The following is a 25,330-nucleotide window of genomic DNA, read 5'->3' as shown; positions in this document are numbered from 1 at the left end:
TCTTCAAGCTCTGAGATTCTTTCCTTTACATGATCTATCCTATTCTTAAGGCTTTCCACTGTGTTTTGTAGTTCCTTGAATGCTTCTTTCATTTCCAGTATTTCTGTTTGCTTCTTTCATAATATCTTAATTTCTTTAGAGAATTTTTCATTCATTTCCTGTACTGTTCTTGTGGCTTCCTGGTGTTAGGTTTCTATTTTCTCTTCAATTCCATTGACTTTTCTTATAATCCATATTCGGAATTCTTCTTCTGTCATTTTAATCATTTATTTAATTTGGCATCCATTGTTGAGGATCTAATGATTTCTTTTGGGGGTAACTTTTTGCTCTAATCTTTCATGTTTCTTGCATTCTTTCACTGATTTATTCTTATCAGGCTACTTGGTCAAGAACTGGGGATTCTAGGACTGGTTTATGGCCCCATCTCCAAGTCTCCACAGGACATTCCTTGACATTGCTGGGGAGAGGTATACCTGTACTGTATTGCCTTTGAGGTATTTTAGCAATTTGGATTACTTCTGACCTGTTGTCTTCACCTCTTACTAATGGCGATTTGTGAGTTTGGTCCTCAAGCTTAAGCTCCCAAGTGGTGGATCAAACTGTGGGTATGACTCCACTGCCCTCTAACTGCTTGAGATGGAAGGCACTTTGTTAAGCTATGGGGTTACCCTGTCTGTCATTGATTGTAGTTTTCATGGAGGAGCCAGTTATCAAGGTAATATTATATCTCTGTGTTAGGCTCTGGTCCCCCAGATGGGTTATGTGAATGCTCCAATGTTTGGGAAGGGTCTTGACACTCCTGAGGGTTACTTGGATCTTGTTACCCCTGTAGGGGTAAGGGCAAGATATATGGCAGCTGGCTGTATTTATATTTAAAAGAGTTTTTTGGCTAATTATAATAACATACTGGGATTGAGGCAGTCAACATACCAAGAAAGGAATTGGGCAAAAAAAAAAAAGAAGTAAGGAGGATATTTTTATATTCAGGTGAGAGATAATGGAGGCTTAAATAGTTAGTAGATATACAGAGATAAAGGCATAGATTCATTCCAGTGTTTTCTGAAGGTAGAGTTAAATGGACCTATGAATAAATGGGTGAACAGTGTGATGTGGGAGGTGAGGAAGGGAAAGTAGTCAACAATGATTCTGAGGTTTCTGGGATGAGAGCCTGTTAACACTGAAAACAAGAAATTCTCCATGCTTCTAAGCATATTGGAAATTTAAACTGCACTTTTTGAATTCTCTTTATGTCATGCCCATTAATACGAGAATGTCACAGAGAACTTTTTCTGTCTGGTAAAAAGCCCTCTGGGCTCATCTGATATACAGTCTGATTGGATTTCTGGAGTACATTGGTGAGTGAATGAGAAATAAGTGGAGATAGTACATGTTTCTTGAGTTTGGTATATATCTTTTCTAAGCATTTATGGTCACCTGAAGGTTAACGTCTTCATTGCTTTAGTGACAAATTGAGTGAGTCTATTTTGTGCTGATGAGTCAAATTAGTGTACCCAATTCCATGGGCCAACCATCAGTGGTCTTGTCACCTAACTTGAGCTTTGCAAAGAACAGGTGCTAGGCCCTACAACTTGAAGAACTCTCTAAGACCCTTTACTTCTCCACACTTGGAGGGATGTATTCTAAGCCTTCCTCAAGTCTATATAAACTTTGGTATAAATTATTTTCTTGATTTTAGTTTTTCTCCTCTCTTCTGTTTTCTTCTTTTTTTCCCACACCTCTAAGTACTTTACTGCTTCAGGTTAGTCTATATAATTTCCCTATTGGGACTCAAAAACATTTTATCTTCTCTTGGAGGGAGACTTGAAGAAAAAAATGTTGACCCTAGACATTTTTTTCCATCGAGCTTGATATTAAAATAAATGGAGTTTCTCAGATTCTTTGTGCGGTTGTCATTTTTCTAAGTGCTTTATTTGTTTTATGTCATTTTCTGTGAACACTCTTATCAGATAAGTACTCTATTATCTACACTTTTTAGTTGAAGAAATTAAGGTTTAGAGAGAATAGATACCTTACCCAAGATCACGTGACTGGTAAGAATCAGCCTGCATTCTTACCTAGTTTTCTGAATGTCTATACTACTTCTTTCTCAACCAAATTACATTTTCCTCTCAATTAGCCACCAGTATCAGGGCTGAATGAGCAAAAGGTGGGAGAGGGGAACTCCCTGTACATGCCTACAATCAGTGGGCATCTTGATTTATAGGAGGCAGTGCATTTTTACCAGCCAGGATATAATTTATCTATTTTGTGGGGGCTTGCAGTGGTCAAAACCCTCTATCAGGGCATTCAGAAAAAGCAATTCACAAACTTCATTTTTACCAATAGATTCATTTTATGTCTCAGTAATATTTCAGGCTAGCAGCAAAAGTGAGAGGTGGGGATATTTTAGTACCCAGAACACCCCTATAGACTATGACACTCACACTATTTCACTTGTAGGTGTAGGACCCTGTCAGGTTGTTCTGGAATGGAGTACAAGTACAGCATTGCCAATAATGTGACACTGGTGATGTGTCTGCATGTTGAGACATTGATAGCATGGAGTATAATTACTATTTGAAAACAAAAGTTGTGTCAGAATATGCCATTGTCTATAATTTAAACACAAACAAGAAAATGTTTCATGTGCTGGCAGCTTGTTTTGATTTAAGATTTTCTGATTTTCTGCTGTATTTAGTAACTTCTTATAAAAGTATACTGATTTTTAAAAAATGTATATTCGTTAGGTTTGCTAATAGATATTTATAACATATAACATGCTTTTTTGTTCCTAGAGAAATAACTGAATACTCCCATATCTAAGCAAGCCACATCTAAAGGTAAATTAGGGTAAACATACATTTAAAAAATTCAGAATCAGAATGGCATACAAACAATTATAATTGACTTTTCAGCTATTTTTTTTTACAGTTTTGTTTCCTAAATGCAGCACCTCTTTTATTTATTATTTTATTATGGTGGCTTGAAACTGTTGCATTTCTAAAAGCTTAGTAATGGTTCCCAGGATACTGGGTTTCCTTCTTGGAAACATACTATAATTTAATAATAAAGATAAGTTTCAATAATTTTTTGTACTTTTTCATCTTTGGTTTTTGTCTAATAGAATTAAAGTGTAAATATTACTTTTTTATTTTTTGCATAAAGTTTTGTTAGTGCTTTGTTGCTCATTTTTAATTAATCTCATAATTTCCAGCCAGTCTCCAGGTATTAACCCAAATAAATGTCTTGGTCTGTAGTTTAGCTTTCTTTGTTTTAGCTGGTCATGTCACTGTTTTTGTCTCCTTGTGTCTATTTCTCAAGTTCAGGGTATGTAAAAACATCCTCTGACATGCATGGGCCAGGCTTTAAATAGATTTTATCCAACTCTTGTGTGACAATGCTGTGATCTGGCACTTTTAATCTACTTTTATTGTTGTTCATAGAACCCTTTATGATCGTCTTACTCTAATAATGCACATACTTACAAATTACATGAGTTCAGAGATTATGGTTTCCAGTTTAAAAGCCCCTGTTCTGGAAGTTCTGTTTAAGACAAAAGTTTTTCATTGTCTAATTTTTGTTGTTGTTGTTGTTGTTTTACTCTATGTGCATTTCTGTTTATAGAACCTTCTTCATTTCATTTCAGTTTTCATCTTTTTCTCCAACCTTCTTGTCTGTCTTATTTTAAAAAGTTCAAGTGTATATCTCTTTTCCATTCTCAACGCAATGAAAGCCTAATAGATTTACTAACAGAACTTGGTGTTCTTTAGTTTTTACTTTGTATAAGTTGTGAGAGATAGTGTCTATTTTTTTTTTCTGAGGATCACCAAAGTAATTTAAAGATGTCTTTGTTTTGTTTATGTAATCCACTGGTGTTGTATTAGTCAGGGTTTTGAGTTGCAAGCAACAAAAATAAACTGGTTAAATTAATCAGAAAGGAATTTTTTTTGAAGCAAATAGGGTAACCATAGAATCATTGGGAAGGCTGAAGAACCAGGGTTACAAAACAGAGAGTAAGAACTAAGGAGACTCAGAAATCAAGAAATACAGCCAACGGTCATGCTGCAGGAATGTCTGATTCAGGTTCTGCCATTAGTGTGGCCAATACAAGACCCTCAATGTCCCCATCACAGGATATAATCTTTCAGCTATTCTTACTTTCTTTGCATTACTTTTTCAAGATTCATAGTCCTGGGATGAAGCATCCAATTTTCTGAGGCCAGAGCGCAGGCCCACACTTTAGTTGCCAGGGGAAGTGGAAAGGGAGTATTTAGTACTTTGTCCCTTCCATTTTTGTAGTGGGAGGCAGAGTTTTTCCTTTCTCCCAGATTCCATAATGAGTTATTGCCCCCATATAAAACTGGTGTTTAAATGCTGGAAAGCCAAAAAATGACAAATGCCCAGTACAAATTTTTTGAGGTACAGTTATTCTTGATAGAAAGCAATAATATTTCAAACCCTTGCTTCAGCCTTCTTGTCACATAGGCAGAAAAATCAATGCTTGTATTTACCTAGCATTTTCCAGACTAGTCTTGCAAGAAGAGGGCATCCTACTTCCCACTGACCTTCAGTGACACTGGGAAGTAGGATGTATCTCATTGGAGAAAACACTGCTGGTGGTCTATCTATAGTTAGTCGTCCCTTCTTTGTTATTAGCTGAATTCTGATTTCATTCAAGTTCTCATCCTCTTCTGAACAGCCATATACTTCAGAGGACTATGTCCTCCCTTGGGTAAAGCTCAAATAATGCTCCCTTAAGCCACAATAAGTTTTTGCTAGAGCACATGATGCAAATTTGGCAAATGAGAAGCATAAGGAGTTCACTGCAGGATTTGAGGAGAAGTTTTCCCTATTCTTAAAAAGAAGTTCTCAGGAAGAAATTCTGTCTCTTTCCTCTGTACAATGTCATGGCTGGATGTGATGCTTAGGATTGCTGCTGCCATCTAGCCACGAACCTGAGAATGAAGCTAAAGCATATCATAGGTAAAGGTGGGACAAAAATAATTCCAGAGGAAAGTGGCTGCAGCTCTGTCCTAACTATTTATAATAAGAAAGAATAAGTGTTGCTATTTTAAAAGTCATTCTAGGGTGGATATTTTTATTACTTGCAGCTAAACACATAGAAACTAATCCAGACAGTTTTTATTGAACCATCCCTCTATATCCCAAGGAATAAACTATCTGTGTGTTAATCCTCTGTACTGGCATATTGAATAACTCATTAATAAAATAGCAAGTATTCCATAATTATTTCCATGTAAATCTTAAAAGATAATAACGCTTTACTTCTTTGGTTCACTCTCTGTACTTTTCCTCTTGTCTTTATTAGTCCCATTGGCTTTCATACACTGAAACGTTATGAACCATGTCACTTGTTAGCAAAGGAAGTAAAAAAAAATGTTCTCAATGCAGTAGTTCATAATTTTCATGACATCATATGCAATTGCACATATCAATGCAAGTTATATACCTAACAAATATACACTGAAATAATGAATTATGCCCTATGTTAGTATTTAAATATGACATTTTGAAGGATCCTGATGGATGTAACAAATCTATCTACTGCATGTGAGTTATTAACAAAAAAGACATATTACACAAGAAAAGATACATCATAACACATATATTGAGCATCTACTGTGCAGTAGGCTGGGTACAAAGATTCTGGTTAAACAAGAGTGGCAGAGTCCTTACTCTCATGGGGTTTACAGACTGTGAGTAATCAAACTAATAAGCAGGAAACTATAATGGTGTGTGATAAATTCTCTTATATAGTGCAATGTGGGGAAATACAAAAAAGGTATTTAACTTAGAATCACGAAGGGGGTTGGAATGGGCAGAAAATGATTTTTGGAAGAAATACATCAAAATTGAGTCCTGGATATATAGATAGTTACATGTGAAGAGAACTAGAAAAGAGAAAATATGCATTAAGCATCTTCAGAATGCTGACAGTGGCTATATTGAGGCAGGGAGTAGCAAGTTAACAAGTGGGATTAGAGAGGGACAGAGGGAGCAGAGCATGAGGGACATTTCTAATTTACATTAAGGTATTTGGATTTGAAAGGGGCAGAGCAGAAGCAGGGGCAATTGCTTCCAGGTAAGATGCTGTAGAGTGGTTGTCAAAAAGGTAATGGGAAGGGAAAATTGTGGAGCAATATTTAGGTCATGGATCAGTACTTGAATGTGGTGGAAAGGGCAAGAAAGGCATCAAGATGATGCTTTGGTTGAAGTGGATGGAAAGGTCATCACTGGAGAAGGGCCATCATTAGGCTCTGATGTAAGGGAATGCGTTCAATTTTGTATGTGACTCTTAGTTATCTGTACAGCATCTCTTGGCTATTGGATTTGGATAGGCAGTTGTGTGCACAGGTATGGGGTTTGGATATCAGAAGTCTCTGAAGTCCAGTGTTCTGGTTTATTAAATGATGATGATAATATCTACCTCATAATGTTATTGTGCAGATTGAAGGAGACAAAATATAAAACAACATACACAGTGTTAAAAAGAAGGCAAATATTATTGTGTAATAATGTACTTGATTTTCAGGACTCCATTTTGTTGCATTTCTTCTAGGAATCATTTCCTGCCCATTCTGACCTTCTTCATGTTCTTCAATTCTTCTAAATTCTTTAATTATATTGTCAATGTTGCTTTTCCTTCTGTTACTCAGTCCTATCGCTGGAGATGATTAAAAAGATTACAGCTAATGCCCACAGAATATTTATGGTGTACTAGACACTCTTCACTCCTTTAATATTGTACATATATTGAATCATTTAATTCTCAGAAAAAAACATATGCAATAGTTATTTTATCATCCCCATTTTATAGATGTAAAGACAGGCACAAAGAGTTTAAGCAACTTGCTAAAGATCAAATGATGGACCTTGGATTTGAACCAAAACAGTGAGGCTCCTGTTATTGCATTTAAACCCCTATGCTATCATGCCTCTTTCCATAGGTAGATATATCAGAATATACTCTTGCTTAACACATTTTTAACCGTTAATTTGCCTCTATTGTTATGTCCCTTAAGAATATTCTAGTGGCAATTTTTGCTTTATTCATTTAAAGAACTCTGCTATTTCTGAAATACCTAATGTAGAGAACTCACCATTCTTTTTAAGTTAATATTAAAGCATTCTTCTATTTTATATCATGATGTCAAATCTACTACTGATTGACTTTTATACACATAAATGTAAACTTAGATTTCCATTTCAGATTCATATCTCCAACCACTTTTATATTCATTTACTCATAAGTTTGAAAGGAGCTTAAAATAGTCAGTCACATACCAAATGTGACTTCATCTTGCCAAGTGGTTATTGTACCAAGACTTCTATAATTTCAGTCACAAAAATCTTCCTACACAAATCACATCTCAGTATTTGTAGGTATTCTTAGTAACCTTTTCTTTACCACTGTTTTCCAAGCACCTAGAAAGTTGTCTGGCGCATGCTAAGTGTGCCATACATTTTGTGGAATGAATGAATAAATGAATGGTTGATATGAAAAACACACTATCTTTTAAGTTTTTTGATAGTTCTGCAATGACAAAGCAATATTTCCTTAATTCAGGATACAAGTACATTTGTGTAAAAGAAAGGGTAAAATAACTAAGGAAACCTTTTTTTTTTTTAAAGAAAAAGGTTGACATATGTAAAATTCCTATTCCACATGAATACTTAGCCTGCCAGTAGGGCAAGAAGATATGTTATCTTCCCTGAATACTGAGGCAGGGAAGTTGGGAGTTGCTCCTTAAGCCTGGATAATTGCCATTTCAGCCTGCTCCAAGTGGAAAATTGAACCTTATTCTGAACTGGGGAGGGAAACAAGAATTCAGGCTGATGGTTAATATTGGGACAAGATCTACTGATATTATGAATAACTTTTATGATCTGTGGGAAGAAAACTGTAGTTGTGTACTGGACGTCATGTGATTCCTTTGTTTCCTCTTTTGTATTATTCTAGCAGCACTATCCATAAACAGAACCCATAGTAACAGTAATAATTTTAATAACGTCACTAAAACAAAATGCAAATTTATATTTTGTAAGTCCAGTTGTTCTCAAATATATTCATTTAAATCCTAAAAAAATCATAAAGAATAATTTTGAAACTATTTAAATCCTGGTCCCTGTTTTTATGTTGAAAAAGCCTCGTGACATGTTCAAAGCCATATTGGGATTCAGAATGTTTATTCAGGATTGTATTTTTTCAACTAAATTATTCATAACACCTGATGACGATGATGAATTTGTGGTTGCTAAGTTGGTGTTGGACATTGCATCTCTAGGCGTCTGATTAAGTGGAAGTTGCCATTTACTGTGCTGTACTGTGAGCTGCCAACAAAAGCTGAATCTGTCACAGGTGCTACAATTTGTATTTCAGAAAATTCACTTTCCCAACTTTAATTATCCCCAAAGTAGCCCACTCTACATAAAGTACTGAAAGGAGTTAGCATTTTTTTTTTCCAGTTGAGTACTTTGATGTAAATTAGGATTTTGTCTACTACTTACATGTTACAGAGATGATGGAATTTCAAGTGAAGTATGAGGCTCTTTGTTTTACAATATAAAACACTATTTTCTTTTCATTTATCCACTTTGAAATAAGAAAAAAACATTTAAAAAGTAGCCATAAGTAAATAACATTGATAATGAGACAAACTGTGTTTCTTAGAAGGCAACAAGGTGTGAATTAGGTAGAAAGTGTATCAGTTTAGCCACTGAGTTTTGATCATGAGAAATGGGAGGTTCTAAGCCCCAAAATACTAAATAAACCTAGGAATTACTTTTTCTTATTAAATATTGTGTTTCAATTTCATGGAAATAATTTTTGGAATAGGCAGCCTCTCGTTTACTAAGACTAAGGAACAGATCGTGGAGAAAGTACTCTTTCAGCAAAGCAATCCTTCTTAACATCAGCACATATCAGTGGCTTTTTTTCCTTTTTCAATAAAAAAAATATTTCTTTTTCAACACTTTAACACAAAAGTGAAAGTGAAAGTTCTCCCTCAATATTTCACTGTAAAGGTAGTTTCTTTGAAATTGACTGATTTTGACTTGCTCAATTAGAGGAAGATCTTTAACTGTTGAAATCTGCAAGATGTGACTATGGCTATGAAAATCATTTTTAAGAGATTAATATTGTTTGATGACTTAATTAGGAAATATGCTATAGTTAAACTCTTTGGAATATGAGACTTTTTGTCTTTTTGCATGTCTTTCTCTTTATATTAATGCAATTCCAACAAATGGAAATGGTCAATTGAATTGAGAAATAAACGTGTTTACTGGTAATTGTCTAATCTTTGAATCGTAATTACAATTTTAAATTCTTGCAGGATTATTTAACTATTCACAAGTATGGCAATGCAGCCAGAAATGATCTCTGGAATACATTATCAGAGGTAAAGTATTGAAAGCTCAAGTATCAAAAATCTCTACTTGAATCTTTGAATTGAGTATATGACATTTATAACTTTATTGATACTGACAGTTTGTTTTTACTTTTTGTATTTCCCATTTCCTCATATTGTTTTTTTGTTTTATGTTTAATATAATATATTATAAAGATAATGGGGTTAAAATTACTTAAACTGCAAATCATAGTAAAAGATTCCTTGTCTGATTTCAAACATGACAATAGTTCTGAAATATAATTGATATCTTGTAAGATATTCATGTTAAAGAAATATTTAAATTTTAAATATTTTTCCTATATATGAATTAAAAATATTTATGTGTGACACTAAACATACTGGAGAAACCTGATGCTGCAAGAAATTCTTTAGCATTAAAATATAATTTATTTTGTTATGGGAAAACTTTAATGTTAATACAACTTTCATTTTTATATATGTGTGTATGTGTGTGTGTATATATATGTATATACATATATATATATATGCATGAAGCTTAACTTCAGGCAAAAATATTAATTTTATCAGCACATTATATTGACTTCATTGGCTTTCAGTGTTTTCATATTTAGGTTAATTGTAAAGGTGAAAATTAAATTGGCTTAATGTTAATTATGTTTATAATTGATGTTTATAAAACTGATTTATACAATTTTGATTATAAAGGCTTTAAAAAGGAATGGAAAGTATGTAAATATACAAGAAGTAATGGACCAGTGGACACTCCAGATGGGTTATCCTGTTATCACCATCTTGGGAAACACAACCACAGAAAATAGAATAATAATTACCCAACAACATTTTATTTACGACATCAGTGCTAAAACTAAAGCACTTCAACTTCAAAATAACAGGTACAACTCTCTTTTTTACATGAAAATTTGTTTTTATTCTTTCTTTTCACTTTGCATTTTTATTATATTTTAAATAGCATTGATAATGCAATTCTGAAATGCTGTCAGTGCAGTATAGCTTTCTTTATTTACACATGGAATTTTCATTTTGATTCTTCTATTACTCCCATTTTCTGGATATTTTTATTCTTACAGAGACCACACACCAAGGTTATTTGTTTAAAAAGACAAAATTTTAAATTATCATGGTGATTTAAAAAAAAATCAGATGTGATTTTTCACTTTTTCCTATGAATATTTCTTGAATTAAGCTCAAGAAAGTGAAGATGTGTTGTAGTGAATTAAATGGAATGAGCAAACTGTGAGATTTATAAAACAAATGAGAATAGAAACTAATAATCCAGAAAAACTAATTAAAACAAAAAAATCTAAACTAAATAATGTCTGAGTCAAAGGGACTTAAATAACTTAAAATGATCTAAGCATCAGTGCCACTTAGCATCAAAATATGTTTTCTTCCCCTTATTTTTAGTGTTTAAAATCACTAAACAGACAGCATACATAGAATGTAGATTTGTTAGGTTTTTTTAATTTTCTTTTGATACTCTTATTGAATTATTTATAACTCAGATTGTAGGATTTATTTCTTTTCTACTTAATGTTTTTTGACTATTTAGTGTCTCATTAAAGGCTGAGCCAATGAAAGATAATAGAACTTAAATTAATGAGTTTCACTTCATATAAGATGCACTGGTAAGAGGTTGGGCAAAGGTTGGTGGACAGGGAGGGAAAGAGGTTAAACTTAACAAATAAAATAAGATGTTTGGATTAGGTTACTCAAGCTGTCTCCTATTACCTTTTCTAGGAGATCTAGAGCACACATTAAGTTTACTTTGTTATCTCTAAGAAGAATAGAAATGGTTCCCAAGTAGGCTAGCTCCAAGACTGGCTATACAGAGAAGTAATTGAGAATTCATGAGTGTTTCTGGTGACTGCATTTGGAATTCGATTTAGGAAAGCAGTGTCTTAAATCTCCTTCTTAATATACAGTCTATATTACCTTCAACACACTGCCCTTTGTAATCCAATTGCTTGAACTAGTGGAATACGGTGTTACCCTGCCACCGTGTCACCACTGTTAGGGTCTGACTTATCAGTGTGCTTCTGTACCCAGCCTGGATTCCCTACAGCTGCCTAGTGCTGCTTCTAATCGTCTGCCGTCTGGCGCCAGGCTAAACATGCTTAGGCATCTACTCTGGCCTTGCCAGGAACTACATAAAAACTACTTGACTGTGGCAAAGCTAGAGAGATTTGGGGCAGGCCTTTGAGAAGGATCAGTCTGACATAAGCATCACTGATGCAGAAAAACATAAAGGACACACAGATGACAGAATAAATTTTGAGCAAAAATACTCTGTCAACCTATAAAATGTACCAGCCACAAGTCTGACTCTTTAAAAGAAGACTTTCTCCGAGACTGTATAAGTGTATGTAGTATCTAGAGAGCTTTGCTTTTGCTGGAGTTATAAAATCATGGATGATTTTGAACTGAGAGAACTTGACATATACAATATTAAGATATTTTAGGGCATCCTGTTAGTCTCAAAAATGATTTCCATTTATTTAAAAATAATAGAGCTTATAGTTGAAAGTTTCATGTTTAATTTTATATTATTGATCATTTAATTCACTATAACATTTTGGTCAAAGCTTCAATGCCAATTTACCTGGCCTTTGTCTCTAGCTTTCCTACATCTTTATTGCAATGCAAACAGTTGATGGAGTAAATCTTACTGCCCATCAAGACCAGAAATCCTGTGAATTGTGGTTACTTTCTGAGCCAGGATAATGAATTGTCTTTATTTTTCTAAGGTACACTAGAACGTCATTGCAATATGCCTAGGACATTTTTAATGTATCTAGTAACTAAATTTTTACACGTATATAATAGTTATATTACAGCATAGAAAAGAAAGATCTTTCCATAACTAATAATCATATAAAGTTAGCTCATGTGTAACAGAGTGTAAAATGTGTTAGAATTTTGATACTTGGGAAGTTGCTAATTTCTGTAGCTCTTTTTTCTTGATAAAGTTAATGCTCATTGCAATGTTAAGTAATGTCTTCTTACACACTGTATGCACTTGTTCTTTTCTACTTTAATATAATCATTAGAATAAATTTTGCTTTATTATTAACATGAAAATGCAAACTACTGATGAAGAAAGGTAGTCCCAAGAACTATTAAAGAAATGATGTCTTGGGGCTCTTTTAAAATGCATTTTTTTTTTTTTTTACTTTTTTTAATGCTGACAATGAGATGACTAAAATTTAAGTTAAATTTAAGCAGCTGGAACACAATCTAATTTCACAAATTCTTTTTCCTAGTCTCTTTTTAAACATAACCCACTGCGGTCTTACATTTTTTTACAGGCATACCACACAGGGCTTCTCATTCAACTATGTTTAGTGTCTTCTAGTCTTTTAAGTTGTAATCACAAAACAACATAATTATCATGCTTTGTTTGAGTTTTAAAGTGAAATTTATGAAAAGACCAAATACATGTTGTTTGGAAAAATATGAAAAATAACTTATATAGCATTAACAGTACAACAGGTCAGAAATGAATACAAATTTCAGATATGCTTGGTAACTTGTAACTTTTAACTTGTCTTTGTGATAATGTATAGGTTTTTTTGTGTGTATGTGTACATACTTCCCCCCAATACACATAGAATAAACTACAAAAGCATTATTAGGAAAAATATAGAAGTCTGTATTTTTAAAAATTTTGTAAAATACCCCAATGTTTATATCTCAAAATCTTACATTTAACTTACATCTGAACAGCTATGTGATACAATGTCTGACATTTAAGAAGTTTTCTATATGTGTGTGGTGTTGTTGACTATACAAGCATGCAGATGAATCTTTTTCTTGTACTTTAGAGACTTTTTCCTAAGACTTAAATATTGAAACATACCAACTTTATGATAATCTCTAGTTACTTAGAAGGATACAGTTTAAATACCTATAAAATTATGTTTGCTTATATTAAGGGCAAACAATATTCCATAACCATTTTATGATCATACTACATAAAAGACACATTTATGCTTAAGGATTTTAAAACATCCTCAATTTTACATATTCTTTGCTCTTTAACTGATACTTACTTGGCTTCCCAATTTAATTGACCCAATCAATGTGGAAGATGTATACTAAAAAGTCAAGTTTATAAAGTTAATCTCTGTCTTACCTATAAATTGATTTGGTCTCTTTTTGTTTTACCTTAATCCAAACCGATTCAATCAAATTTAACAGCAATTTATAAAATGTCTCCTATTTCCAGGCTTTTCCAAGATCAAGGTATACAAAATTAGCTTATAAGTTAACTTGAGAATCAGATCCAGAGTCAGATAACAGTTTTCTCTTAACTAACTAATTATTCCAGTTAACCAAAAGAGATTCATCATTTTTAGAGAACAAATATTAAAGAACTATATCAGTTCTCTGTATCTTCCACAGTAAATCTGTCATTAAATATTTAAGGTATATTCTTAGTCCTATGTTGGAAGCTCGGCAGTATTTGTTAAGACCGTATATGGGTTGTTGTTCACCAACTACTATCAGAAGAATCAATACAGGTTTGGCTACTGGAAATACAATACAGGAAATAAAATTATTTTATTTCCTGACTGATGATGTGGAGTCAATGTTAGTATATACTAGTGTCTCCACAGAGTTGGCTCTGAAAAATGTTTTTCTTATTAAAAACAGCTGATCGTTTCTTTATATTATATTTTTTATACTTTTTTATATTATATTTTATTTTTTTAGAATTTAAAAATATACAGAAAAGTAGTTTAACATAGATTGATCATCTTAGCTCTCTGAAATAACCACTATTAATATTCTGACATATTTTAATTTTTTTTTTTTATTTCAGGAAAATTTGAGAGTACAAACATTTTGTTACATTTTGTATCGTTGCCTCTCCCTAGCAAGGGTTAGAGGTGTGCCCCTCCCCTCCGCAATGCTCCTCACGTCCCTCAGCTGTGAGTCGAGGGCTGGCTTTAGCTCAGTGGTTCCTTCGCCAGTGTTTCAACAGCAGATAGTTTTAAAATTTAGAATTTTAAACATATTATATTGACTTTCATTGCTGAAGATAGCAGTTGGTATAAAACATTTTCAATCTTCCATTTCAATACTTTACTATTTCTGAATTCTATTTGTTGTGATGCAAAATAAGAAATGATTAAATAATCAAACTCCACATGACAGATTTCCTCTCCCACCCCCCAAAAAGACATATTCATTATAATGTCTATTACCCCAAGCATGTTTACTGAAAAATTATCAATTCTTTATTCACTCACACAATTGTTGAGCTGACATACCATCTCTTCTTACATTTCTAAAATGAAGAATATTTTTCCCTTACTAGAATTGTTGGCTACCCTGTTGCTAATCATGCAATTATAGATCAAAATAATCTGACTATATTTCGAAGAAGGAAACAAACAATATTCAACAAGCTTATTGTAAGACCAGTCAGAATCTTTCTGGCTCCTCACTCATGTGAGATGAAATTGATATTACTACATGTACAAGTAGAGGCCTCAATTTTTATCCTATAAAACAGCAAATGTTAGAAAATGCTTCTCTTTGATAGCTGAGATTCATGACTGGTCCTGCATGTTGGTGGATGCCTTGACACATCAATTTGGAAATTCCATTTCAGAAAACAGAGCGTTGTGTGTGCCCCACAATGTTTTTTGTATTGATTGGATTTCAGGATAATCTAATTAGTTTTACTCTTCCATTCTTTTTTGCTGAGTAACTTCAGGCATGCCATATTAACCTTTCTGTCAAGTATGTTAATAGTGACCTGCAGAATCATTAGACAATAAATAAAAGAGAATATTCAAATGTAAATGCATGAAGCCACTGAAATGTATATTAATCTAATATGGAAAAAAGAAGAAAGGAGTTATTGTTAGACTTTAATCAATATATGATGTGGCTCAGATTTATAGACACTAGTTATTTTTTATTTCAAATGCCAAATGTAAATCTGTCTTTTATGTTGTAGTTGTTGTTGTTTAAGATAAATTGATTGGTTAGCATTGAAATTAGTTCTCTTTTCAAAGTTCTCTTTTTGCATTGAAATTAAAACTCTTGGAGGCTAAGTCTTCTTATTGGCATTGAGAGTGAATTCATCTTCCTGACTTATTTCTTATTTTTATGACTAGGAATTTTTTTTACATTCTCTAAGAAGAGTAATAAATATCATACAAAGGTGCATGAGAAATGTTTGTTTTTGTTTTTTTGTTTGTTTGTTTTAATATAGCTATTTCTATTCTTAAAGTTTCTCTTTTATTTTGCAGTTACCTGTGGCAGATTCCATTAACTATTGTGGTAGGAAATAGAAGCCATGTGTCTTCAGAAGCAATTATTTGGGTGTCTAACAAATCAGGTAAAATATATATTCTCCCCTGAGGAACTATCTGGTTTCAGATAATAGTTTAGCAACTTAACCTCTGGTTTGAGCTGTTATAAAATGTGAATGAAGACAAATTAGAAAGAGAAGATAGAGGAATGATAATCACCTCTATAAAATTAGATATGGTATAACGTAGTTTCCAAGTAGTCTAATTTCAGTCTGCCTATATAATTATTAAATTTATTTGTTTCTTTGATGTATTTGTAGTTAGTATTTGTAGTACTAATCCTAGCTGTTTTAATCTGCATAATTTTATAACTCTAAAGAACTTATTTCTTTGATGTATTTGTAGTTAGTGTTCATAGTACTAATCTTAGCTGTTTTAAACTGCATAATTTTATAACTCCAAATGTAACTAAAATATAATTATAAGTCCCAATAGAACAGTATGCTAAATACTGAAACACAGGCATTATTTTTAATCCCACTTTCCTGCTGTCTTCTCTTTAATAGACTGTCTCTTTAAGAGATGAGGAAGAAATAGTCTCCATGGAATTATCTAATTATAGGGCCAGAAGGGAGGGGCTTAGACAGGTCATCAAACCACCTCCTAGGTAGGGTCAAACCTCAAGGAGCAGAGAGAGATGAGATTCTATTCTTTCTCTAAATATCTTCAAATAAGATAGTGACCTATTTCAATTTACTGTCAGAAAGCTATTTCTTGAGTCCAATCTATATCCTTCATGCTACAATGTGAAACAGGTCCCTTTTATTTCTGTGTTCCATTGAGTTGGAGAAAAAAGACAATTATCATCTTTTATGTAACATTTCATTTAGATTTAGATGGTCAAGTGTGTTGGTAATTTTTTCTTATTCCTTTCTCACATGCTGTTAATTGATGTTATCTTACTCTTTTGGTAAGCATATTTTAAACAGCTACAAATCTTTTATTTGAAATAAGGTGAAATATAGGTAAAAATAAATAAATATTGTTTCTTCCTCTCAGTCTTGCTATTAAGTGCTCAAAATACATAAATTTATACATTCAAGAAAAAGTTCTCACAGCAAAATCTAATCTGTAAATACACTTATAGTTCCAGGTATATTTTTATTGAAATTTTAATCTTATTGTATTTTTAACACATAATCACATAATGTGAAAATATATGTTTTCACTTACATATATTGTATATAAATCATTGATATGTAATAATACAGTGATGCATTGAAATGCCTACCTTAAAATTTGTTCTTTTCATTTCCTGGAGTTAATATTTATATCATGATTCTGAATGCATACTTACTGTATTGTTTTTCTTTTATACTTTTCTTTCCCCTTATGTAGTTGTTTAATTTATCTACATAAGTTGTTATGAAATGATGAGTGAAAGCAGTGAGTTGTTATTGTAATGATTTAACTATTAGAATGAAGTCATCCCTCCACAGGATTGCCAGGAGCATGAGATACAACAATCTTCAGAAATAAAGTAAAATGTTTATCTTTAGAAAGTAGAATGGAAATGGGAAAATTAAAAGAATGTAAATATACTGATCAAACATCAGAATTAGCACAAAACTTTACCTTTAAATGGTGGGAAGACTCAGGACAAGCCTGGTTCTTTTTGGATACCTTTCCTCTAAACTCCCTAGTTATTTCCATGCCATTATTCATGGTATTCTCATCCTTCAAAGATTATGGAGAATTATGTTTGACGAATCATTTCCCTTTAGAGGCTTTCATTATCATTTGGGAATAATAACAATGTATTGGTTTAAACCATATTTTTGGCTGAAATATTACCTACATTGATATGTATGGCTGTCACACATAGCTGCACAGTTTGTGCAGTGCATGACTCTAGGAAGTGCTATTTACACTATGATATGAGTGGCACATCCCCCCACTCCAAAGTTGTGCAATGTGTGACCTGCACACAATAATGCAATAATGAGTCATTTTCTGTTACACCATAGCAGAATCCTCTGTTTGATATAAACATTGTCACATTTGTAATGTTGAGTTTTTCAGGATTCCCATACTGAATAAACGCTTCCCGAAATGTTTTCCAAAAGCTTTATAAATACAAAAAATCTGGAAGAAAGTTTCCAAAAGGCACCTTAAAGAAAGACCACCTTCCTGTTTTGCCTTTACATCCCCTTGTATTCAATTTTGTCATGAAGTCCTTCATTCTGATGACTAACACCAAACAAAGATTAGGAAGAAAAAGAAAAGATTATTAACTCTTGCCTTCTTTTATGTTATCACATCTCCTTTTCTTCAAAATATTGTCAACTAATATCTATGAAAATTTTCCCCATAAAAACAGGAAGAAAATATTCTGGTCAATTTTTTTCAACATATGCAAAAAAAATCCATATTTAATTATACCATCAGATCTTTTCATTGTCAGTACTGATATAGATTTGATCTTATAAGATATTTAGGCAAAATCATTGATGGATTCTACAAAATATAAATTTGATTGGAATCATCACATACTCTTGACAGTTCAAGTTTTTAAAAACACTTTGTGAATATCTAATCAATTCCAAGGTAAGGCATAGATCGTTTTAGCCTAAAAATAGTTTTTACACCGATTTTTAAGTTATTGAAAGCACGTTGCAGTATTTATCTTTTTCATTCTTAATATAAAAATATCAATAATTGAGATATGTTTATATGTTGCATGTTGATTGGCTACTCAACTAACACTGAGTGGAGGGGAATAAATTTAATGCCAAATGTTGGGTCAAAAAAGGTTTAAATGGAAGAGAAATTGATCCTGAAAGTAACTATTAGAATATTAGAAGTATTAGAAGTAAACATTAAAAATAGCATAATGCTATAGTACTTTCCTCAAATGTTGGTTCATGTGAGATTCACAAACCTTTATTTTATTTTATTTTATTTTACTTCAGAATATTATAGGGGTACAAACATTTTGGTTACATAAATTGCTTTTGTATCATTTGGGTCAAAGTTATAAGTGTGCTCATCCCCTGATAGTGTTCATTGTACCTGTTAGGTATGAATTTACACCTCCCCTCCACCGTCCTCCCTCTTGCTTGATTTGCAATGAATGTTATTTTCATATGTGCACGTAAGTGTTGATTAGTTCCAATTTAATGATATAGAGACTCACAAACCTTTAAAATGAGTATTATTTTTATCTCCACTTTAAAAATGAGGAAAATAAGGCTTGAGAAATAACTTGCTCAAAATGTCAGTCAGTTAGTTAGGGTAATAGCTGGCTTTAGGAGCTTGGTTTTCTTTTCTCTTGACCCCTTCCCTGACTCATACTTGTGTGTGTATGAACGGTCATGCACAAACACGTATATACTGGTTAGGATCTTAATACTTTGATAGGTTGCTTTGTAGATCTGTCAGTTACTCAACATGATGTCTTTGGATATATGCACATGGTTCTTTATAGGTTTTACGGAACATTCTCATTTTATCTTCACAAATGTCCAGTAAGGAAACTATTATAATATGTCTTATCCCTTATTTTGTATCACATTGTTACCCTTATTTTTCTGGGTGACCCTCTTTTAGAAAATTCTAATTCTTTGCAACCAGCAAGTTTAGGGAAGAAATGCCTAATCTCTTTTCCCTATTTATTACAAAAGAAAGTATAAAATATAAAATCTTACAAAATACCAACTACTCTATACATTGATATAGTCTAAGTCTTGTGTCATTTTGGATACATTCTAAATATAATTTTTAATTATTATTACCAACACTCGAAATATAACTTCTATATTTTTTATTATGGTCCTAATCAAATACCATACCTCATTAGGCTATTGGAAAAGATCTCCTTAAAATTCATTGCTTGCCATTAGTTAATTTGAAGAACATTTTAGGGATATAATTAACTATAACTGAAAAGATATTTAAAAATCTATTACAAAATCTTTCAGGGAATCATTTCTCCAAAGATCTCATTTGTAACAAGCATAAAAATATTCATGAACAGTAATAACCTTCAGGTTTTAGATATAAATTTAATAATGACATGCTTAAAAACAATATAAACCTGTTTTTCTTATTCTGGTCAGATATTATAGAAGGTATAGGAATTATTTTGCTATTTTAATGTACATATTAATTTTAATTTGACTATATTCCAACTATAAGTTGTTGAATAGAATAAGATTAAAAACTAGAGCCAAGTGAATTACCTGGGCTTGAGTTATGGTAGCTATCTAAAATGCAAACAGGAAGCAACCTTAAAAAGTAGATTTAATGTCATGAAAATCTATGACCATTTCAAACTTGTAAAAAATCTAAATCATATATTAAACTCAATGCTTTAATATTATGACTTTTTGAAAAAAGAATACTTAGATGAAAATTATCAAATTTGCTCTTAGCTCAAGTGAATTCAATCATAGTTTTAATATTTTTTCTTATAAAAATCTTAGTATATTTGAAGACAGGGTTACTCAGGAGAAACAGTATTCTTGATATTCAAGCTTTAAGTTTTATTCACTGAATTCAGAAATGATCAATTGAAGTCTTCATGGGATTATTTTAGTTTAGTTTTTAAGAATGCCATATTGTTAGTAATTTTTATTGTCATTTTTACGTTTGTAAAATGGATGTGACATTCTAAAACTTCTTTAAAGCAATTTGTGGTTAAACATTAAAATTTTGAAAAATATAAAATTACAGAGTTTCAGAGACTTGAAAAATAACTTGCATTTTAGAAAAATATCTGATAGGCTTATTTTTCCAAGTACCATGGATTAAGGTAAAATCTCTAAGAAAAATAGCCCCTTCGTCCACTGAATCATGGAATTGGAAGGGGTGTTAAAGGCCATTGTTTGATCTTCAAGTTATAGTAAGAAAATTGAGAACCAAAGAGAATCAATGACCTACATTCAAATATTTATGGTTAGGAAAGCTGCAATAAGAATCTAGCTTTCCTACACTATTCTATTTCTTTTTCCTGTACCATTTCCCCCTTTCAAATCAATACAAGAATGTAACAAGTGTATATCATATTACAACAGAAGTGTTATACCATCTTGTATCAATAGATCATAACATAGGAAAAAAAGCCATGAAGTCAGGAGACCTAAAATGAACCATTTGGATCATTTGATTACCGTATATGTTCCAATAGACTTGATTTATAAAGGTGGTGAGAAGTTGAAGTGATACTTGAAAAATCAGTCATCTGTAACATGCATTGGATTAATTAGCCCCCACCCCATTCCAGACCTTAGAAATGAATGGTCATCAATGTCCTCCCAACACTTTTTGTGGTATAACTTCTTCTTGTGTGGCCTATACTTGAGACAAAGTACTCTGTAAATTCAGTCCTTCGAGGAAATAAAGGGGAAAATTTATTTTCGATTTGAAGTCTGATGTGTAAAAACTGTGCTAATGACATTAGAACTAGAGATGTTCTCAGACCTGCGGCATATGGTTTCTGAGATGTATTTTATGGTTTTGAATCATTGTAGGTAGAACAATGTGGTTTTGTTTCTTTCCCTCCTGGAAGTCAGACTCTGTGTGTGTGTGTGTGTGTGTGTGTGTGTGTGTGTGTGTGTGTTTAAATTTTGGTCAACTTCATTGTGTAAATTTTATGAAGCATGAGTACTGAAGATCAACAGCAAAATTATTAGAATTGTGAAATGTGGTTCTGTGCAATCAATGAAGCTTAACTTTACAAGTGAATGGAGTTCTCTTTCTATATCATATTTGAAGGAGTTAAATATGTAAAAGTTATAATATTGTTTTTACTGGCTTCTGCTAAATTAGCTGAGAAACATAATCAAGTTACCATTTTCAGAGTGATCCCAATAAGAATTTATTATTGTTGTTTCAACGTGAAAATATTACAGTCTTGAACAAATAAAATTCCTTTTTCTAGCATTATTGATGATGTTGAAAAGTCTTATTTATTAGTATTTCTAAGAAAGCACAAGAAGAAAAGGCAAGAAAAAGTAGTGACTTTCAAGTAAATGACCTCTGTTTTTTAATCATTTTCTTACTAAGCAAAATAAGTAGACTATGCATCTAAAACCTCTGCTTTTATTCTAGCAACATACCCTGATACAATCTAATTAGAAGCTGCATGAATACAATGATAGATTTCTGGGTAACACTTATTTTGAGAAAGAAAATTATGTATAAGCAATAGGGTTTTGTCAAGAACAAAAATGTTAATTATAACAAAACAGTTAATTGAGATTATAATTAGCAACTAACTAAAGGTTTGTCTAGCAAATTCTAGATGCAAGTGATTAATTAAAGAGTAGGTTTCAATTAGGTATTTAGGATGGAATTCTCTTTTAACTATTGGTATTGTTATATCTGTTATTAAGAAAATATACTCCATTCCATTTTCACTCTTAAAATTTAAAATCTATTTACTTCCAAAATGCTATTTTCAGAGCACCACAGGATAACTTATTTCGACAAAGGAAACTGGCTGCTGGGGAACATCAATCAAACTGGTTATTTTAGAGTCAACTATGACCTAAGGAACTGGAGATTATTAATTGATCAATTAATCAGGAACCATGAGGTATACTCTGGATTTGCTCATCAAAGATCTGTTTTGATATGTTAACACCTGCCATTTTAATCAAAATTATTCCATTTTTTTTTTTTTCTGATTGGCTTCATAGGTTCTATCTGTCAGTAATCGAGCGGGTTTGATCGACGATGCCTTCAGCCTGGCCAGGTATGTTTTTCTGTGCATCTTCACAGTAAACACTCATGCTTGCAAAACTTCCTCTATTAAGCTAAATAGTATATATTTTTTGAATTTAAGAAGTTTTAAAAAAACAATTTCTGTCTCACATTCTTCATGTTTGGATATGAATAATAATTAGTGTCCCGAACTCTCGATCAATAATAGCCATAGGGTATTTCCAAATTAAGAGAAGCTGGATCAATTTCTCTGCAAGTTCAATTTAATACTCTGAAGATTAATAATCTCTTCCCAATTTCATTAATGAAAATAATCATTATGTCATATTTAATTTTTAATAGAAAAAAACCTTCAAATATTGGCAATTTTTCTTGATATTTAGCAGTTTTTTAAAAATGTGTTTTTGAATGTGATATTCGTGATGACAAGAAGCTTGTGCTACAAGACAGAAATAAATATTCCACTGGGTAGAACTGTTCTGGACAAAATATATATCGATCTTCTGTCAGAAGATTTTAGTTATGCTAGTTATAGTAATAGCAATGCTATATTCATAATTCAATTTATGTTAAAATTAGTTATTCCTTCTAATAGTCATTAAATGAAATAATGTTGATTATAAACTCAAGGTATTTCTTCAATTTTGAGACAAAATGATAAAATCAACTCAGTTCTTTTAATATTTTGTACTATTTCACATCCAAGTATAGTTTTAATGTTAATAATCTAATTTTCCAAGCTACAAATTAAGACATGGGTAACTCTCTTAATTTTGCTACGGTGATTTACCACATATTCTTCTAAGATACTTGTGTGAAACTGGTTAGTTATGTTTGTGCTGATATGAACACATGACTTATCTTTGCAATAGATGTTGTTTCATACATGGGACCTGAAACTGCTTTTATGGTATATGTATTCAATCAAATTTCTTCTCTTCCATATGTTAAAAAGCATCTCACACCCTATAGCATTTTATCCCATCAAACGAATAAGCTTACATTTAGAAGGCTTGATGATTACTTTGATTGAATCAAAGCCAAAGTTTGTAATGAAGTTACACAAATTAATTTTGGAGAAATAAGTCATGTGGAGGGGAGAACACATACAGCAGGGTAAAGAAGAAATTTCCAGTGCTTTTATGTTTTATAAAAAGAAATCTCTGGCTGGGCATGGTGGCTCACGCCTGTAATCCTAGCACTCTGGGAGGCTGAGGCAGGAGACTCGATTAAGCTCAGGAGTTCGAGACCAGCCTGAGCAAGAGCAAGACCTGTCTCTACTATAAATAGAAAGAAATTAGCCAAACAACTAAAAATAGAAAAAATTATCCAGGCATGGTGGTGTGTGCCTGTAGTCCCAACTACCCTAGAGGCTGAGGCAGGAGGATCCCTTGAGCCCAGGAGTTTGAGGTTGCTGTGAGCTAGGCTGATGCCACAGCACTCTACCCCAGGCAATAGAGTGAGACTCTGTCTCAAAAAAAAAAACAAACAAACAAACAAACAAACAAACAAAAAAAACCCCTCTGACTTTTGTCTTCCTTATTGCCGTTAAGGAAGCCAAGAACCAAGAACCATTACTAATATTTTTTTCATTTGGTGAGCGATGCTGTATCAGTGCCTCCTTCTAACCAAGCATTCTGTAGAGTTGCAGGCACAAATTTGCCTTCTAACTAAATGGCAAGTGTAAGAACAATTTATCAGGGAGGAAATTTCTACGGAAATTGTACCAATTGAATGTAGTTGTTTAATGAGAGCTGGGGTTCACTTCTAGCAAAGGTAGATGAGGGCTATTCTGTGCTATGGCACTATTTTATTGGGCAAATTTTAGACATAATAGAGAGGGAGGAAGACCTGCTCGAGACAGTGATATATGGAGATAATGATTAAGATGTAGCTTATACTTTGCAGTGGAATAGGAACACATTGAAGAAAGTATTAGGTATGACAGAAAAACCATTTTGACATAGAAGTTTAGAGAGTCCAGAAAGCCAGAAAGAGAATGTACTTAATGTAATATTCCACTGAAAGCGGAACAGAAAAAAAGAGAGAGAAATGTTGAGTACTCCAAGGAAAGGGTTAGGAACTCAGAGAGAACTAATATCACTAACTTGTAATTATCAAACACAAAGTGTGAAATGGTGGTCTGTTTTATATATACTAATTTGTTTAATTCTCACAACATCCCTACAAGATACATAAATATATTTTATTATTATTTCCACTTAAAGGCGAGGAAATGGAGGCTCAGGGAGGTCGTGAAACTTGCCTAAAGTCATACAGCTAATAACTGGCAGAGCCAGGGCCTGGATCCAGGTGTTTTGGCTACAGAATCTATGCCATTAACCCGAGTACTATGCCACTATCCTGGTTCTTGGCAGTAATGTTACTTCTTTCAATAAAAGAGCCAGGCAAAACAGAAGGACTGAGGGGTTTTGAAACAGTAGTTCGTGGGAATCCTTATGGGTTTGAAATGATGGTGAGAAAGCAGATAAGTAATGATATCCTCAAGACAGAGGACAGATGGAAATTGAAAGGAATCTGCATTAAATGATAGAAATTATTTTAAAATGGAACATTTTATTTATTTTAGTGGATGATTTTTTTTTCCAAAATTAGATTCCTTGTTCACTGAGGCAAAACATTGTTTTCAATTACAATTTTGGAAGCCTTAAAAGTTTGAAATAAATAATTTCATTATTATTCATGCAAATTCACCAGAAAGTATGTAAATCTCATTGAATATGTACTTCTAATTTGTTTTATTGCACATGAGATAATTTTACTATTAATATGAGAGTAAATAAATGCAAAATCAGATTTATTCAGGCAAATGCCCTGTATTTATTTGGAGTTAAGGGTAGTGGAGAGGGGGAATAAAGTGGGAACAGTTAATGGGTACAAAAATATAGTTAGAATGAAAAA

General features: G+C 32.5%; 1 protein-coding gene across 1 annotated transcript in view; it reads left to right on the top strand.

Annotated features, from left to right (window-relative positions):
- The window catches only part of TRHDE (thyrotropin releasing hormone degrading enzyme), a 385,264-nt gene that overhangs the window by 281,976 nt on the left and 77,958 nt on the right, over positions 1–25,330 (top strand). The window contains exons 8-12 of the mRNA XM_012738835.2: positions 9,357–9,422; positions 10,101–10,288; positions 15,680–15,768; positions 22,147–22,280; positions 22,384–22,439. Of these exons, the coding sequence (XP_012594289.2) occupies positions 9,357–9,422; positions 10,101–10,288; positions 15,680–15,768; positions 22,147–22,280; positions 22,384–22,439 (533 nt within the window). The remainder of the gene's footprint in view (positions 1–9,356; positions 9,423–10,100; positions 10,289–15,679; positions 15,769–22,146; positions 22,281–22,383; positions 22,440–25,330) is intronic.

This window comes from Microcebus murinus, chromosome 10, assembly GCF_040939455.1.
Source record: "Microcebus murinus isolate Inina chromosome 10, M.murinus_Inina_mat1.0, whole genome shotgun sequence".
Lineage (NCBI taxonomy): Eukaryota > Metazoa > Chordata > Mammalia > Primates > Cheirogaleidae > Microcebus > Microcebus murinus.
Note: the sequence above shows the minus strand (reverse complement) of the source record. Positions and strands in the feature narration are given on the sequence as shown.